Source organism: Mytilus trossulus, chromosome 10, assembly GCF_036588685.1.
Source record: "Mytilus trossulus isolate FHL-02 chromosome 10, PNRI_Mtr1.1.1.hap1, whole genome shotgun sequence".
NCBI lineage: Eukaryota > Metazoa > Mollusca > Bivalvia > Mytilida > Mytilidae > Mytilus > Mytilus trossulus.
This window is the reverse complement of record NC_086382.1, coordinates 62,709,136-62,729,652: the sequence shown is the minus strand read 5'-3', so window position 1 is coordinate 62,729,652 and position 20,517 is coordinate 62,709,136. Positions and strand designations below refer to the sequence as shown.

Sequence of the window (20,517 nt, the reverse complement as noted above, 5' to 3'; positions counted from 1 at the left end):
GTGCAATGCACTTCCTAGTAACTTTTTAAATGCTTTTCTAAGAATGACGTTTTTTTTTCTCCGTATACAAATGAATATTTTTAATAATCTTTATTGACCAAAGTCACAACAGCTATATGCATAGACACTCAACCATTTGTAGAAATCCTCTTGGACATACTCGCATAAGGGCGGGGATTTCTTGCACCTAAAATAGAGATCCTGGTAATAATATATTTTGGTATTGTACCGAAAACACTGATGCTATCTCTTCAGTTTGGAAGTAATCTTGCGATAAAAAAACAATTTTCGACTTGCATAGACCCTCAGAATTTACTATAAACAAGAATTAGTCAGATTTGTAGTAGATACATGTGTGTCTAACGGCTTTTGTAAAGATTATAACGAATGTAAACAAATCTTGTACTGAAAGATACATCCCATGTTTATATAGCAATGAATATTATCGGACCACTTTCAAAGTCATAAAAATATTAAAATGACATTGAGGACACTTTATCGTTAAGACTTGACAATCAACGGAATGGACAGAAATTCCACGTAAATCTAATTTAATTCATAAGGGGATTTGGAATTCAGAGATGTAAAGCTTTAAACTTTAATAAGAGGTTGGGCCGATTTGACCACCTTAAAATGTGTGAATGATAGTTTCTTCCATTTGATTTGTGTTAGCTACGAGATTTCACTACTGAAGATTCTTTTGATGTTTGGAAACGGAAAAGCTTTCTTCCTCATGTGGCTTACTGTTTTTATTTAATACAATAAGCACTATAGTGATTGGTTGATGATTTTTAAGATTAATTATGTTACTTTCAATTCAGTTGGATTAATTACTTCTATTATGACGAAGTGTTGGTTTCGAGAAAAATAGTAACTTCGAAAAATTTAGTAAAAAGTTTTGAAAGTTGATTCAGTATGTCTGCCGGTACAAAAAGATCAGGGAACACCTCAAAAGGAAACAGTAGAGTTGGTTCTGGGACTACTCGGACTGTCAAGTTCCTGGCAGATGACCAAACGTCTGACCGCTCCCGCTCGTCATCACAATCATCATCAATTGGATCCGGTCAAAGACCAGCATCTGGTCGTCCCAGTTCGAGTCGTCCTGTGTCCGGTAGACTTTCATCTCGGTAAGACAATGATTGAATGTATACATTTGATTTTGACCCAATATCAAAAGTTTGATGGGTAGCTTCTCCTGTAGTAACAGGGTTCTCAAAGTGTTTTTTTTTTTCTATCACTTTTACATTTACTTGTTAGCTAATAGACTTAATTAAGGTCGTTAACATCAAGAGAAAAGGAACGAAAAGGGAATTTAGTTTCTCTAAATGCTTTTGTCTGCCTATTGAAATTTAAAGGCACATGACTATATTCTTGTAAACTATAAATGATATCTTCCACGATTTGACATTTGTTGAAATATAATGCTAATCTTACATGTTTTTTTTATACAAATATCCATTTAATGGCCGTTAAATCATCCATGAGTGTAAAAACATCAAAGCGAAACGCATGTAGAAGTTCGAAATTTATTATTATAACTTAATAATAACATTATGTCGTATTTTTACAAGATTTGTAACAACTTGTTTTTAAATTAGTATACAAAGACTTATTTCATTACTAAAATGTCATACTAAAAATATTAGACGATTTCTCGTTTGAGCAGATAAACATAATTAGATTACAGCGCAAAAAAAAATGAAAGTAAAATTGATTTTTACAATAGGCAATTGCAACCCTTAAAACTGTCTTCAATTTAAGGTTGGAAAACTGATTAGATTGTTTACCAGATTTTGTGTCGATTATAGTAGTATGAATATTTGAGATATAAAAGATATATATAGTGAATTTCATGTATCTCAAATCTATGCACACATATACCCCCCAAAAAAGGGCCCGCATAACAATGTTCACATCTTGGTCTGTGATATTTTATTCTATATGATCCTATTGAATAAGTACAAAAAGCATTATATTCTTATATCTTTATATTATCTATAGAAACATCAATTTTGTCTAAATACTCAGACGGTTTGATATCAAATATATAGTAGGAAATGTCCTACCAGTGGCCAGTATTTCATTATGTTCTTATAGTTTCAGTTTCGATCAATCATTTGACTATTTGAATTTTTATATTATTTGAAACTCTAAAGTTTGTTTCTGCAAAGGGCACAGGGATATTTCATTCATTCATTCTTTATCTCGAATCACCATTCCTTTTATTCATTTGAAGTAGAGAAACCGAAAGATTTATTGGTGAAATGGTGTTGAATCGTGCTTGTTGGGTGTGGCTAAAAGGAAGTCGACTCCTTATGGAGACGGAAACCATAACGAATTAAACGCTGAAAGATCATTTCATCGAAATTGTGTCATATTTCTAAATAGAAATCGATAGAAATATTAATAATATTTTCTTTAACTTCTATTCATTTGCCGTATCATTTCCATTTAACCACTAAATTATTAATCATAAAGTCACAAATCGTGTATCAGGTTAGGTATAGAAAATAAAAGATATTTCTGATGACAAATTATAAGTGAATTATACATCACCTATGTTTGCTTGGACAAAGGAATATTACAATATGTGATGGGTTTTATACTTTTAACGTTCAGTATTCTAATATTGGAACTAACAACTTACTTTCCATTCAATCGAAATATTTTTTAAACAGCTGACAGAAATGTAATATTAGTATGAATCTGATTGTAGATCGTCTAACATTGTATCATTGGCAATATGTTTAATAGTGTCGAAACGTTCTTCGTTTTATGACTTGAGATATCTTCTAGTTCAGAAGTAGTTTTTGACTGACCTTGTTCCTCTCGTTGAGAAGGACGCTTGAATAGAAAATTTTACAAATAGTATTCAAATTATTTACCAATTACAGTAATTTGTCAATTTATCCAAACATTTAAATTTCTTTTTAACCGTATTTGTTACACTACATCGAAGGTAAATTAAAAAAAAATTGATATATGTGGTAAATTTTGAGTTATTTAAAGTACAAAGTGCTACAGGGAACATCTTTATTTTGTATTCATTGTCACTGAACTGTGGAAAGACCTTTTACGAGGATCAAATATAACTTTCACAGTTCGTGTTTGTTTTTCCTCAACTAGGATTTTAAAGTAAATACTTACTTTAACATGTTAAGTTCAGTTTGGGTTTCTGTGATTTGGTTTTAGTGTTGATCTTAGTAATTAAAAATATTGGTCTTTTGATTCGTATAATTGAGAATAAAAGTCAGGTAGGATTGATAACAAACCGAAGGTGAGTGTCCGTGACATTTTTCTACAGATGATTATTTATAGTATGTAAAAGAAAAATAAACTACAGACATAAACAAATAATTGGATTCTGAAAACGAACATTCATTCTTGAAAATGTGGAATAGGCTGACACATCTATATTTTAACGAAAACTTTACGGTTACGTTTGCTTCCTAAAGGACTTACTGCAAGTTATCTCAATTTATCTGTTTTTACTGGGAACGAAAAGGAAAAGGAAAAAAGATGTTGATAGTTGATAACTGATGTAATTGAATTTTAAAAGCACAGCAATAAAGTTGCTAAGACGATTAAATATTTAAACATTTATAATTACGAACCAGAGAAGTATAACATAGATGCAGTGTTCCGATGGACTGTTTTGTGTAATATTTACTTAACTTTTTACGTATAGAGTAAGCAATAGTAACAGTCCGAAACAACACTTAGTGGATTTGATTATAAACTGTTAGCACTCATGTCATATCTCCTCGTGCTTATATAAATGCACAAAACTATTGGATTACATATCTAGTGCATGGGTTCTTATGTTTTATTGAAGTGTTGTGAATCACTGGAACCGATTCCAGTGAATAGTTCTTTCAGTGCTTGTAGAACGACAACTCTGGATATTTCAGTGCTTGTAGAAGGATAACTCTGGATATTTCAGTGCTTGTAGAAGGATAACTCTGAATATTTCAGTGCTTGTAGAAGGATAACTCGGGATATTTCAGTGCGTGAAGAAGGATAACTGGATATTTCATTGCTTGTAGAAGGATTACTGGATATTCAGATGCTTGTAGAAGGATAACTCTAAATATTTGAGTGCTTTTAGAGGAAGAATAACATTGGATATTTTAGTGCTTGCAAAAGGATATTTCTGAATATATCATATTCAAACGGTATTAAGAAAGGATTACAATACTGACACATAATTAATTCAATACTATAATTGTTCTATGTGACTGCGAACGATGATGCCTCGTCGTCTGTAAATCGTTATTCACTTGGATTTTGTACTCTTCTATGTCATTTTAAAAGGTTAAAGTAATTAGTTTAAAAAATGAGTCGCCGTAGTTCAGTGACACCTTCAGCAGCTAAGAGGCATTCTGATCCAAGAGTCGGTAAGCGAGTTTCTTTGAGAGATAATACGTTATCAGTGCCTTCTTCCTATCGCCAGTCTTTGGGAGATATACGTGATGGAGATACATATTATAAAACAGTACACAGTTATCCATCTGTTTCTGATGTACAAGATATAACTGTATCCATCGCTAGATTGGGAATGCACAGGCAAGGATCGGCGGCTCCAGATTCCAGGCGGGGATCAATGTTAAGTGAGAGTAGAGCCATATCCCCTATGCCTGGTGCAGGTTCTCCTATGCAAGGATTCGAATCGCCTATGCCTGAGTACATAATGTCGAGGTAAATTTAAAAACAAAAGCTCACTGATATTTGTGTCCTTCGTAAATAAGTAAAAGTCCCAATTTGGATGTTTCTGTTTTAAAAAGATGATATGACTTCAAATTTATGACTTATGTTGTTCCTCTATGTTTCTAGCTTCAGCTGAAGCGTAATATGTGAAAAACTTGACTTCAAACTCACCATCTAGCACATCATCAAGAAAATTGAAGTTGTTTGTGGTTTTCCAAAGGAAGAGTAATTAAGGAGGCTCTTATGAGCCGTTTTGTCCTTCTGCTAGCTCATACCGACTACAACGTGGACTGAATTATGTATATTTTTGCTTATTATTACTGCAATCTACTTTAAGTATACAGAATTATTCAACTTTGAATTGAATTTCATGACCCAGCAGCCACATTGACTAAGCCCCATGAGTCTCTGGCATCCGTGGGGAGGGATGGTCAAACAAATGCAGTCTGAAAATTAACTAGTAATATTTTATTTGACAAACTTGAATTGGCGGACATATCATAACATTTTTGTATTGACAGCTTTGGAAAAGTATCTCCGCTTTGACCGAGACCGTGGCCGTCAGTAAACTTGTAATTTTCATTTTGTTTTTATCTCATTGACGCACTCCGGTGATTGGGATAATAAAAAAAAATATTAAATGCGACTCAGCTAAATTTGATCATGGCCGGCGCAATCTTTTTTAATTTGACTTTTCAATCATTTTGAAATCAGTGACTTTCAAAATTTGCAACATGAAAGCTATTAAACTGTTGCCAATTAAAGTCACAGTTGGATGAAATTCAAACATGCCGCGGCGTTTAGTTTTTGTGATAAGCAAATCAATGATACAGGGCAACTTTTTATAACCTTAAGATTCGTTGTAACATTACGCATAATACATATCTAGTACCTTAACCTGAGTTTGATCTTATATCATGGCTCGTCGATTGAAACACTGGTTCAGTTGAAACTAGCATAGCAAGCGAAACGAGCCGGAAAGCGATCGATGACAACGCTTCACATTGTCCCCCAGGCACTCGTCTCAGAAAAAAATGTTCCTATTTAACAGTGTTAGGATTTTTTTCTTAGACCAGTGACTGTGCATCAGTGGCGGATCCAGAAATTTTCATAGGCGGGTGCCCACTCCAGTCACGCTTCAGTGATTCCCTACATAATCAACCATGATTTTTTCCCCCTAAAAGGAGGGTGATTGGGCACCCTGGGTCCCCTAAATCGATTTGCTTTTCCTGTACTTTTTTAAAAGCATGATAAAACAATGCAATATGCTGTTTATTAATTGACAGAAATACAACATCAAGGATTTGTATAGTGTCACTATACAAATCGTGTACAAATCCCTGTAACATTGACATCATATTTCGGCAATTTTGATAAGCTCGTGAATGTTTTGCAATCTATTTAAACAGAAAAAAGGGGGGGGGTCACTATGAGATTATTTGATCAACCATATTAATCTTCTTGTAAACGTAGACCAAATTTTCACACTGTTATTCGAATTTAAAGACCAAAGACATAAGCTTTAAGTCGATTATTGAAATTTAGAATTTAAATACAACTAAAAATCAACAAATGAATAATGAAATCTCCCTAAAAAGTGCGCCACCTGCTTGGTTGTTTACATCCGGTAAACCTACATGACAACGTATTGGGGGTTATAATCTGTATTTAACGCACCTTTTCTAGACACAAATGACAATTAATCAATTGTAATGGCTTCCAAAGGTGCTAAGAAAGGTGCATCAACTAATCGAGTCAGTTCTGCAACCCCTAGAGAGTAAGTCATGTGTTTCACAAGTAATAAAAGTGTCATTGGATACAAAATGGCTGCATAATCCCCCCTTTTACAATAAAACCGACTCATATCAGTACAGTATACAAAATATAGTTTGAATACGCGCATTTTGTTCAACAATGCGTTTGAAGGTCTATTTCGTATTAACAAAACACTACTTGACACATCAGCTATCAATGTCTCTGGTGTCATTTGGTCTTCATTTGCTGTATAGTCCGATAGTAGGGAACCCTGTACATGCTGTACATCTAAACTATTACAATGGGGAAACAGTTTGAATATAGAGTGAGGCTTAAGTTTTGTGTAGAAACTATGTGATAACAGTATTAAAGCTATGGGTTAAGGTTAATTGAGTATAGTCTATATATATCTAATAGTCCAAATAATTATGTCGTCTTGAAATACTATTTCTATGCCCCACCTACAATAGTATTTATGATATTTATGTTCCTTAGGCAGCCACCATTTGATTTTCGGGGGGGGGGGGGGGCTATGTTTTGTTTTCTGTACAAACTTTTTTTTTGCCTTCGGCGAAGAACAATCTATTTTTTTTGTGACAAACCAAAAACAATTTTTTTCTTTCAATTTTAGCATTACATATAGTGGCAGCTGAGGGTGAAACAAACAATTTTTTTTCTCAGGGTCCAAAACAAATTATTTTTCTCACAAAACTGGAAACAAACTTTTAAAAAAAACCCATAGCTATAATAAGTTGCACAAAATATTTTTTACAGTCAGGCGGGCAGGCTTACTGAGAACCAAGTCCAAATTTTATACATGTACAAATGATATGCAAGATATAAGCATTACTTACTAAGAAGATTAAAATCCTCCATACTATGAAAATCCATGCAAATTTCAGAATATATGTTAAAAGTGTTTTGAGATTCCACAACTGTCTCATTTATTGAAAGAAATATGTCTCAAATGATGTGTACTTTATTTATAAAGTCTCTTTTTATATGGATTTTTAGTCAATATTGCATCATACAAGTATCAAGACTTTCCCTTAACTGTGAATGTATTCAATCAGAAATGATTTTTGGTTAAATTCTTGTTGTTTTTTTTTTGTACCTGAAGAGAAAGTTGTGTATTGAATTGCTATTAACCATTAAGTATTACTCTATTTATTTCACTTGACTGGGCGGAGTTTAACCGGTTCGCTCATAATAAACCAGTCCATCTACAAATAGGTGTTTTAGGATAAACTCATCAATGAAGTATCTAGTCATTCTTTTGTAAATTCCTTTGATGACATTGATTGGTGATTAGAAATCAGTATTACTTATAACGGCAATCATCCTTATCACACACATTTTCAAATAGACTGTCCACATGCAAATTAAAACGTTAGCTCCGCCCGATCAGTTGAAATAACATTGGTAATAAAATGTTCAAATAACAAAAGAGAACATTTAAAAAAACAAAGTAAATGTGTCACAGATTATAGAAGTTCCTTCATAATATTAGTTCCAAAAGGAAAATATATTCTGGAATATTATATCCATCTGAATTTTTTTTACAGTTTATGTTCCTAACAGAAAAAATGGTGTAGAATATTTGTTCCAACAGGATGTATTATGACAAAAATCATGATAATGACAATGTTTATAACAAAGTTTGCATAGGAACTTTTCTTAGGTGGAACAAATATACGTTGACAAATGTATATGATATTTAAATCAGTCCAACTTTGTCTTACACAGTCTGCACTAAGTCTGATCTAGGCAATAGTCCAATGCCCAGACTTCAAAAATGGACTAGTAATGTTTTATTGGGACTAGTAAATTTTGCAAAAAAAATTGTTTGGATCAATAAGAAAAATTTCAGAATAAATAAGTCTTCAGACTTTTATTTTGTGCAGACTGCTTACATCAGTCTATTAGTGTCTTATGAAAATTCTTACTTACATGTATATATAAGGCATAACAGCTTCAAGTACATGTAGTTCAAGAATCTTTATTATGTTGATATATTTCCAATTAGTTATTAGTTAAATAAGCTTTTAAGCATGTAAAACAAGCAAATATCTCCATATTACCTGAATACCATGATTATTAATTTACTATTATTTCATGACAAAAAGACATTATACTTTGAAGTTATAACTTAAAGAGATGAACACTTAAATTTGATTTCAAAAGTACCAGGTATTAAACTACAATCTTTAAAAGACTTGAATACTGTAAATTCAGAAATTATTGCGTGCATTTATTACTGCGATTTTGTCATTAACCACTTGAATGCGATTTTAATTTTTACGATTTTGAGAAAAGTCATGCTTAATTTAGTTAAAATATTACAAAAAGGTGAGTTTTAATTATTGCGTTTACAACTCAGTCGCATTATTCGCAATAATAAAAACCTCGCAATAATTTCTGAATTTACAGTATATTGTTAATTATATTGACGTCAATAAAAAATAACTTCATAATAATTTTTTCAGAAATTAATTATAGTATCGGAATATAAACTTCAGAAGATAACAATTTTTAGTTTATAATAAAATGCCTGCTCCAAGCGTAAGCAGCAGAGCTAGCTCTATCACTTATGGGAGCTCTTCAGTTACATTAGACAAGAGAACTCCAAGATCTAGTGGTCCTAATGCCAGGTAAAATTTGTCAGACTTTTCCTGGATTTTAGACACAGAATTTAGATTTTTTGGTTTATACTTGTGGGGTGCACTTCACTGGTTTTTGGAATACAAATATTATACAATTATTAATATGAGTTATGGATTTTGAGTTATGGATTTTCCTCTATTGCATGTTTAATGGATGGAGGTAAGACAGTTTCATTTTATTTTTTCGGTAAGTTTAGAATTTGCATGAAAATGTATTACACATTTATATTCAGAGACCACTATTACATAAGAAGAATCCATTGATGGCCTTTGTCTGTTTTCTGCTCTTTGGTCAAGTTGTTGTGATTTGTCTCTTTGACACAGTCCCCATTTCTATACTCAAATTCTCTTGTGTCCATTGAACTTTAAATGTTGAAGTAGAAACAGTTTTATCTGTGAAATTTGTCACAGTCTAGGTGCATTGATTGTCATCCTTGAATGATTGTCCAAGGGTCCAAAATTCAGACAAGTTACCCAATACTTTCGTCTTAGCACTGAGGTAAATTAAACAAAATGCTCTTTTGATTATTTAATAGTAACATATATTTTGAAAACAGAATGGTGACAGGTGGTTTTATGTCCCCTTTTTAACTGTATATATATACATATGAAATAATGGACATACATTTACATGGTCTAGTACAGAAATGTCTGTCAGTCTTTTCTACATGAAAAAATGTCTGTACCAAGTCAGGAATATGACAGTTGTTAACCATACGTTTGATGTGTTCTGAGCTTTTGATTTTTCCCATTTGATTACAAACTCTCCATTTTGAAATTTCCTCTTAAGTTTGGAATTTTTGTAATCAATTGGTTATACTACACTTTGAAAAAACCAAACAATTCCTTAATTAGTTTTGAAAAATGCTGAAATTTCTAAGATGATATAAAATTATGAAATTCTAACACAATGGTTGAGATTGTCTATGCAGTTTCTGACAGGGATAAGAGTTTGCCTCAAACTACATTCAAATCATTATATATAAGCCTTAATTTAAAGACTTTCTTCATTAATAATTTTACAGTAATTATGATTGGTTTTATACACATTAATGAAACCCTTTGGTATCCTTTGATCTTCTTTAATCTGCGGTCTATATTTAACTTTATCTTCATTAATGTTACCTGTAATTTTCAGGTAAAATATTGATTATTATGGGTCTTTGTAAATTATACTGCTATTAATGATGTTATCAAAATTTAGAAATATCGATTGGATTGTGAATATTGTACTAATGGGAATCTGTATACTATGAGTGTATACATGGCGGGTAATCTTCTACACCTACATGTACATGTACATGTTTGTAAGATTTATAGATTAGAGAAGTTGGTGAAAGAATCTAGATATACTTAGCAGTAGACTTATTTGTATTGGTCATTTCAGAATCTTTAGAACTATGATGAATTGGATAATTAGTAGTTTGTGCACCAAATGAGAACAATAGCACATTATTGTATTTTCCTGGTTAATGACGTTGGCACATGACCTCCGACATTCTTTTTCTACGTGAAAAAGAAAAACCCATCTAAAACTATCAAACAGAAAGATCAACTGGAAATATTTTACAAAAAAAAGCTATACCCATTATTTAAGACATTAACAAAGAAACTGATAGAAGATTATTGACAGGCATTCATTTTGTATCTAGACAAATGCTAGAGGGGTTCAGAAAAATAAGACTAAAATGAAATCCTCTTGATGTCTAACCTGCTACAACATATAAAAAAGTAGCAATAGTACCACTGACATTTCCAGCCAAGATATAGGGCCCAGCCACAATCTTTTCGATGCTGCTAACACAATTTTATTTGAAACTATTGTGGTCATTGGCACTCTGTGAATGGAAATTTAATACTTTGATATATATACAATGTATATGACATACCCTTATTCATTGAATGGGGAAAAATAGTTTGAGATTTTTGAAATTTTGGAGAAATAGTCAGTATCAGTTTACAAATGAAATGCATTGTTTGTCTGAGTAAAGTTCCCCTAGACTTTGCCTCAGTTGTTTAATATGATTTAATATAATTGCACTTACATGGTTTGAAAATCAGGGGTTTGGGACGTCATGCATTGGTTGAGAAATCTGATAATCAAGTGTTCTATGGAGTATCACGTTGTCATTGAAAGGATTAAAGATAAACTATATAATTTTGATAATTTTGATTGAAATATATTTTTATAAATAAATTTATTTCACTGCGAAATGGTTTTTTGGTAAATGTTACAAAAAAACGGATGAATAAGTTATAAATATCATTCAGATTTCTGTAGAAACGAAAAAAAATATTATTCATTTACACAAATCTATCATTATCTATTTATATGATGTGCTGCTTTATACATATAAAGCCAGACTTTTTTTACTACTGAAGAATCTAGGACAAAGCCTATGATTTGACCATATGGTAAGGGTGAATATTATCTCCTTACACAGTAATTATGATCAAGTTGTCTATGTTCATTCTTTGTTATACTCTATTGATTTTCTACCTGTTGTATTTAATAGATGGTAAAATTAATTTTATATCGATCATAAGGTTTTACCTGCAAATTTCTTTGTGTTTCCGTTAATTTTACGACAAAGTAGAAACATCATAAAATGGGTTAGGAGGATATAAATTTTCGTTGCAGCTGTCAGGTAATGTGTTTAAATCTTCTCTTTCAGGATGTATTTTTATTTTAAATTTATAGTTTCTAAATGAAAAAATAAACTAATTGAAAATGTAATTCCATACAATAAAGTTAATTCAATTTGAAAAAAGGAATCTTTTATGTATGCTTTTATGATGATTTGAATTTGATATATTACACTGGTATATTGTAGGTTGATCATTGACAAAATTTGTTTTTTGATAAAGTGTGAATTTTGTTAAATAATGCACTTATGTATTCAAAATAAAAAGACTTATTATGGACTATAGAGGAAAAGAAAAATATTTTTTTAATTTATTTTAGGCCTAACTGTTAGAAAAGTACTAAAAGGCAAAGTACACATTTCTTAATGAAAAAAATAACAATTTACATACTATTAGACCAGTCCTATTTAAAAGTAACAAAGGACACATTAAATTCTTCAAATTATGTTAGTCGAAGAACTACCAATACTTTGATGCAGGCCTAGAATTGTTGATGGCATAAGTATGTTTTTGCTCCAGTTATCAAGTAACTGATGAACTAACTTATATATCTTTATTTCTCAACAAACCAAATTACAATGGTATAGAGATGGCTGATAGACTTTCCGTAAACATTATACTTATTAAAGTGACATTTGATCTTTTTTTATTTTAGAGCTGCCTCGATAGCTGCTAGTGCAGGGGGAACTAATTCAACTCGACCACAAGTTAAAATATGGCCAGAATGGACAGAATCTGAACTTGCAGCGGAAAAATGGGTAAGGCTAATGGCTAGTGGGACCATTTTAGGGGGCACTGTTGTTAAGGGTTATTTGATTGTTAAATATTTGATTTTTTAAAAGCAAAATATGAAATTGATGATATTTTATTACTTGATATACAAATACGTGTACCTTTTTATCCATCCACATTTAAATCTTATCATCTTGTAAATTTTATCTTTGCTAGCCAAGGGTTTACATCTTGGCCAGGAAAGATTGTAAATTTGGTAGAAACCATGCTCATATAAGCACTCTTAGAGCTTTGATTTGTAGGATGGCAAAGGAGGAAAAACAGAGAAAGGGAAGTCACCAGTGGTATGTTACATCCTGTTAGATAGTTATCTCCCTTCTATTATCCTTTGCACCCTCTCCTTATACCTTTTATTTTATATGTTTTAAAACAACAGAACAGAGTGACAAGAGTAGATATAGAAATGTTTAAAGCAAGTTTTTTTTAACACCGGTATATTATTATAAATTCATATTATGGTATATCATTTATTTTGTGTTGAAAAATATGTTTTGATGGAAAAAATGGAGAAAAGACTTGGTATATATATTTAAGTGTTGTTTTTTTTAAGAGTGAAAACTATTTTTTATGTTTTGCTGATCAAAATTATGTTAGTTGTATACATATAATCAAAAAATGATTAATCAGCTCTGTTCTGTTGTATTTTGAAATGACCAACTTTGATATTGATATAACTTTCCATATTTATATCTTGTTATTATTGATAGCTTATTTCTATTTTTTTTGCACTGCATTGCAAAGGATTGTTTTGCAACTTTACACCACAATAGTGAATTAGTTTATTGTGGCTAGCTTGAATACAGATTTATATAAAGACTATGACTTGCAGGCTCTACCACTAGATAAATGAGGAATTTCTAGTAAACTTTCTTTTAAAATCGTTCCTTAGAACTATCAAACAAGAAGCAAAACCCTGAGTTAATCTTAATTCTAGGTAGAGAGATTATATTTGTCCCACAAATTAAAACAAAAAAGTAATTGCTTTAAAATTTTTGACAATGCTATATATGAGATACAAATAAAGTTACTTAATGAGTATTCTATTTTGACGAAACATGAAAATGAATATAATTGTTTTATTTATCATGTTTATAACATTGAGCATATTTCTAGATCTTACAGCAAAAAATGGGCCTTGTTTTTCCCTCCCCCTTTTCTGTAGTTGATAATATTAAAAGAAACAGTCATGCTTTAAAACCTCAGATTCCAGTAGAAGGGCCAGTGCATTATAAAGTAATAGAACTAGAGCAAGGCTTGTAGCTTTGTAAATTTTACAGCTCAAAATGCCCCTCATAGTTGGGCCACAATACAGATTGATTATTGGAAAGCAGAGTTCATATTTTATCTGGATAGGATAGTTAAGCCACAATAAAGATGTTTATTGGAATGACGGGTTCATATTTTATCTGGATAGGATAGTTAAGCCACAATAAAGATTGATTATTGGAAAGCAGAGTTCATATTTTATCTGGATAGGATAGTTAAGCCACAATAAAGATGTTTATTGGAATGCAGGGTTCATATTTTATCTGGATAGGATAGTTAAGCCACAATAAAGATTTTATTGGAATGCAGGGTTCATATTTTATCTGGATACTTATAAAGTACTATGTTATTTTGATACTAACATGTTCTTCCACTTTTATAACAGCTTGGGACAGTAAGTATAACGTTGACTAATAAGAAGGCTTTTCTGTGTTCTGTTCAACCGTTAATATAATGATGTTGTGATATATATGATCTTTGTCTGAATATATATATATACACCCATGGATAAATATGTATGTACATGTAACGCTCAAACCTCCAGCTCAAACAAATAAGCTTCTAAACTTGCTTTCAAATGCTGAATTCATGTTGCTGTATTTACATCCTTTAATGATGCTATTGTATAATTTGAAATGATCCATTTCATAATTATATAATAATATGCTGGATTTTATCAGATGATCAATGTAATATTTATCATGTTTTACGTAATAACATTATAAAAAGCCCAACTTTAAAGACTTGTGTAACATATAACCATGCTATTTTAATTGATTTTATTCTTTTGTCAATTTTGATGTTTTTGTAAGAGTTAATTGTGTGAGTGTTTTTTTAAAAAGAGAGAAAGAAATGAAAAATTAATGCCTTAAATTCCAAATTTTATTTTAACCTTGCTGCATGCTGTTTTGTTCAGTAACTATTTATCAAGTCATCACTTTAATTACAAGTGTGTATAGTTTATTTTTTAAAATTCAAGCAAAATTTAAAAATTCATTTATGATTTTCCAGTAAAGACACTATTTTAGTGACCAATTGCATTTTCACAAAATTTTTACTAGTTAAAACACTTGTTAGTTAAACTGAATTGTTCATAACTTACAATCTATTTTAATCATAAGATTTTTGGTAAAATGGCCATACAACTTTAAAGTTTTCAAATAAGATACAGTTTTTAAAGATCTATTGCATAAAGCTTCATAGTTCACTCAGCCGCTGGTAGAATTCACAATTAGTCTAAACATAATGAACGATTCATGTTTATAAGGAAGCGTTAAATATCTCTAATGGTAGATCTATTCTAATTTCAGCTTGGAATAAAATGTGTTTCGAATAATGTATATATATATAGATCTTTATGATCAATCATTCAGAGGCTATGGAGATTTTTAACTAGAAAAGTTAAAATATGATTAGATTGGAATATTTAATAATTAAAGCATTCAATTATCAAGTTGGTGATAAATAAAGAAATCCTCTCTATTTCAAAAAGATTTTGTGATGATAATTATTTCTGCTCCAGTTGGAATCCCAAAGCTGAGTACAGATTTTGATTGATCTAATGTAGACAAGCGATAGTTTATTTATCAGTCTCACAGTCTCACCACATAATGTATAGGAACCAACATTAACAGTGTTTATATGAACCATTCTGTATTCTCTGTTTTTGATATATATACCTTTTTTGAAAGGTCTTGAATTTGACATCATGATATTTTATTTGTAGGCATCTCAACTTTTCGATGATCCTGAAGGAAAAATTGATATGCCATCTTCATTAAAAGTCGCCAAATGGGTTAGAGCTGTTGATTTTATGGCTGAAAAGGTAGACTCGGTAAACTGACTTAAATGTATATACTGCAGCGTATTATTTTCTTCTGTTGAATGATGCCAAGTTTTCATGGATTTTAAACAGAACATAGATTCTCAGTTGTGGCATAACATTTACAAAAAATATACACAGATCAACTCATACACTTTAAGGAAAAGATAAAATATGCATCATATTATGAAAAAAATTGCACAACTGAAAGGCACTTTGATATGATTTATTATTATCCTAAAAATCAATCCAATATTCATTTTTGTATCAATCAAACTAAGCAAGTTTAATCTGCTACTCCATGTTTGATGATGAATAATAAGCTCAATAAAATGAGACCTGAAGCTTCATAACTGACATTTTAAAAGGCTAAATGTTGGTTGTAAAGCAGTCTTGATAGATAATATGAATTTTGCACTTATTTTACGAGTTTTTGTTTAAAGGTCATAATTTTCTAAATTGCTGCTTCTCTCTGAAGACTTAAAAACTGCTCTTAGCTAAGACATTTGAAAGTCATATTGTAAAATCATAATCTAAGCTACTTAGTCAGATTATAAAAAAATCCTTTAACAAAAACTGCACACATCAGAAGTCATAAGTTCCTTAAGGATAGCAATATTTAATGTTATAACTGTAATAGTCATGTATGAATAAAACTCAATTGAAATCTTTTTGATAGTACATACAATGTTATCTTTTCTGTGGCTCATAAAATCTTTAAATTAGCCTCTCAAAAAGTACTTTTACATTACTTTTTACCAACAGACTTGTATCAAGTTATCACTCTGAGATATTTTTTAAAACATGATTATTTGATTGCAAAATGCATTTTACACATGTATTTGATCTTTTCCATCTATTTTTCATATCATTAATCAAAGTATTTTACATCATTAAATTGATATTTTGCAGACCCCAGTAGTGGTAGACCCTGATGGAATGGCATCCTTTGATCTCATAAAGGCAAATGAGCATATCCATGAAAGTGAGGTAAAGTATTATTAATGCTATTTATATTTTTGTTAAAATAAAACACTTAGCAGGTATGTTATGATTGTCAATGAGGCAAATCTCCACTACCAAATGAGTTAAAAACTGCAGGTCAATATACAGCCTTCATCATATTATCACAATATTTTCTTACTGCTTTTATGCCCCACTAAGGGGCATTATGTTTTTCTGTCTGTTTGTCATTCGTCTGTCTGTCCTGCTTCAGATTTAAGTTTTTGGTCAAGGTAGTTTTTAATGAAGTTGAATTCCAATCAACTTGAGACTTAGTACACCTTTTCCTTATGATATGATCTTTCTAACTTTGATGCCAAATTAGAATTTTACCCCAATTTGACAGTCCACTGAACATAGAAAATGATTGTTTACTATGGACACATTCTTGTTTTATCTCATTAGAAATGTTGAAACACTAAAAAAGAATTCAGGACAGTACCATACATGTACAATCATATGTTTGAAACTGCACAACTTTAAGCTATTGCTAAGAGAAAAATTCAGAAAATGTTAATAATTGCAAACATTACAAATAGGATCTTTCCTTACAAATATATACATCAAAACAGTTTGGAAATTATGAAAATGAATTGTAGCAAAGTTGACAAGAAAGGTCAATCAGCAACTTATAGTATTCCTGAAAATACAGAAGCCTTTTTTTTTTTTAGGTATTTTGAAATAGGCATTATTTGGATGGAAGGTTGTCTCATTGGCACTCATACCACATCTTCCTATATCAATTGTTTTTTTTGGAAAAAAGATATTTAAAGACATTGTTTTTCTTTTCAGCTAATGAGATATATCATCAGTCAGGTATCAGCTTTGTGGGAGATGAGTCTCACTCAAAACCCTCCAACAGAATCTGTGGACCCTGCTATTCCTGTGGAAGCCTTGGCCCACACATGGAGACCATGGGAACATATTTATACCAGTAAACCACAGAAAGGTCCACATGTACCACAGTATAGTGCCTATGGAAAATATGTTGTCAAGTTATATTGGATGGTTGGTATATTACCAGATAAGTTAGATATTGTTTTTTAACTGTACATGTATTACAAAATGATAATCATTGATACTTATCCGTGTTTTTTTCAAATGAGAGGGTGTCACTCAGGTACAATCTCTTGAGGGGCAACAGCACTGAGATGAGATGTAGTTGAGAACATCCTTGAGTTTGAAAAACCATCTATAATCTGTTTAACACTGTTTTTATAGGCATTGTCATAGGCTCATGAGGTCATATGATTTCTTTCAACTCATTTGTGAAAAACTCATATCACTTGAGAGTGATATGAAAAATTATTGAAAAAAAAAGATCAAAGCAAAATTTGAGAAAATTGCAATAAATTTCTTTATTCAGGTTTCAAAAGAGTTACTTGATCTGCATAGTTTTGAAGATAACATTACAATTTGCATGTTTTGAAGATGAAATACGAAATAACACAGTTTATATTTAATAATCTTTCATAGCTTTACAAGACAAAAAGAAATAAATTGTCAATCCAATAACACTAAAATATTATTAGGTATAAAAATGAAAAAGAACTCCATTACTGTGAGTTTAGTTTAATGGTTTTTCTGTTTGCATGGGTTTTTGTGATATGATTCTTTCATCATTTAATATGTAACCTTCAAACAAAATATGCAGGTTCGAAATTATACACAAAATATTTCTTCTGAAAAAGTAATATTATTAAAATAATTGAAAAAGTTATTGCTTTTCATATGAATTTTCCTTTTTGTATAATTTTAGGGATGTTGGAGAAAGCTAACTGTTGACGACTCGCTTCCCTTAGATGAAAATGATCGTCTGCTGCTCCCAGCAACCACTATGAGTCATGAGTTATGGCCAATGTTACTCACCAAAGCTTTGATTAAAATTGCTTCATTAGAGTATGTATACTGGAAATAAAGTTTCAATCCCTTATTGTTTTTATTGCATATCCAGATTGTACTTTCATATATAAGTGAAACACTCTTTATCCTAGGAATATTTATAGCTTTTTCATATGAGAATGATGAGAAATCAAGAGAAAACTGAAAAGTGCTAAAAAAAAGTGAAAAGAAAAAATAATTCAGATAGCCATATGGTAAAAAAATACATTTTCATTCAAGAAATCACCCAATTATTCTAATGGACTGTGTAACTATTGTAAGCTTAATTGTTCTCTATGAATGTCATTGCATGATTTTGATTCCTTTTTAGATTATACTTAATTTTTAATTAAATTGTAGTTATGCCGGAGGCAGTAGCAGCAGTGAATTTGGTGACTGCAGTATTGTACAGTGTCTAACAGGCTGGATCCCAGAGTCCATTCCACTACAGTAAGTAAATGATCTCCCTTGAATCATTGACATGGTGATGGGTTGCCATCATTCTTTTATTTTAATGGTTATATTTCAGTATTTGATGTTTCGGATATATTTGTTATATTATGTCACTTATATATAAACTGCACTTTCACTTTAGAAAACATAGTACATGTGTACTTTAATAGTCAAATATATAGATTTAAAAAAAAATAGGTTTAATTGTTGAAAGGGAAAATCTTATATTGTCTGGTAATGAAATAATTTTTTGAGGACCCTCACCTCACAAAAAATACCAATGCAAAACAGAATCTGCTTAAAGGAAACCTATTAAATATTTGTTATTTGGTTACAATTTAAGTGAAAACATGGTATTGATTTGTATCAACTGGGGTTGAGTTTAGAAAAAGAAACTCTGCAGACTTTTAAGTTCCTGTTCAAAAGATTCTATTAAATTACAAAGTGACTGCCTAGTCAGCATTTCTTTGCCTTTCCCTTTGAAAGTGATTAAAAAGTACCTGAAATCTACAATTTTATAAACTTTTAATTTTAAAACATAAAAACAAATGTAAAGTGTACCATGGTTTCTGATACAAACTTTATTCTTAAAACTTGTTTATTTTCACTTTACTTTATTTTCAAGATATGATTACAAATGTTTAATACAAAATTAATTGTCTGATAAAATTTATGCTTGAAATATAACTTACAATGGCATCATGTATGATTTGCTAATGATATGCTGTGGCATAGAAAATTGTGTATAGTATGTGACACTTTAATAAAATAAATTATTATTATGTACAAGCAGCTAATTAAAGACCATCTAGTTCATTAGATTGAGTTTTATTTGTTGTTGTTTTTAAATTTGAAATATTTGTTATGTTTGTAATCATGTCTGTCATCACTATTAATGTATATATAATCAGAAAAAGCAGTTATTTTAATTTTCTATGCCAGCAATTTAAACCAATGGTTATTTATTTGCATAAATATTCTATTTTATTATCCCATTTTGATTTGCAATATTTATCATAGTAGCTAAAACTTGTCGAAAATTAACAACTTTAATTGGTAAATACATGTGATGGAATATCTTGATCCTTGAATAAAAGTTGTAGTATATAAGAAAATTTCCCATGTGAAAATATTATCCTATGCTTATATATGCCATTACGGATGTTTTAAAAAAATTGTTTGAAAACAGGTATTTTGAATATAGTTAAAAAGTATACACTGTTTATCTTTGTATATTTTGTTTTCAAATCCAATTTTTAATTGAAAGATCAATCTTGTAAACAAAAAAATGTGTTTTTAGAATAATTAATTGCCCAAGAAAAGGGAGAATGAGTTTAATTGTGACACTACTGTTTTGTTTTAGAATTGATGGAAAAAAGGCACTTCATATACATTTGCTATAGCCATGTTCATTGAAATTTTCGCTTGCATTTTTATAATCTCAATGGTTTAGCAGATTTGTGTTTTGAATGCAAAATGTTTATAGAATGCATAAGGAAATACATTTTATGTTGACTTGGCAGAAAAGCA

At 30.6% G+C, this 20,517-nt stretch overlaps 1 protein-coding gene across 24 annotated transcripts in view; it reads left to right on the top strand.

Moving 5' to 3' along the window:
- Positions 1–20,517, top strand: part of LOC134688348 (androglobin-like) — an 81,770-nt gene that overhangs the window by 23,553 nt on the left and 37,700 nt on the right. For 8 of the 24 annotated variants that reach the window (XM_063548987.1, XM_063548995.1, XM_063548990.1 and 5 more), the window contains 7 exons: positions 12,427–12,529; positions 12,806–12,847; positions 15,556–15,663; positions 16,564–16,641; positions 17,446–17,661; positions 18,413–18,552; positions 18,895–18,984. In XM_063548987.1, the coding sequence (XP_063405057.1) occupies positions 12,427–12,529; positions 12,806–12,847; positions 15,556–15,663; positions 16,564–16,641; positions 17,446–17,661; positions 18,413–18,552; positions 18,895–18,984 (777 nt within the window). Of the gene's footprint in view, positions 1–889; positions 1,128–4,295; positions 4,699–6,314; positions 6,485–11,566; positions 11,774–12,426; positions 12,530–12,805; positions 12,848–15,555; positions 15,664–16,563; positions 16,642–17,445; positions 17,662–18,412; positions 18,553–18,894; positions 18,985–20,517 lie in introns of those variants that run through there. The other 16 variants (XM_063548977.1, XM_063548973.1, XM_063548980.1 and 13 more) reach the window with 12 other exon arrangements.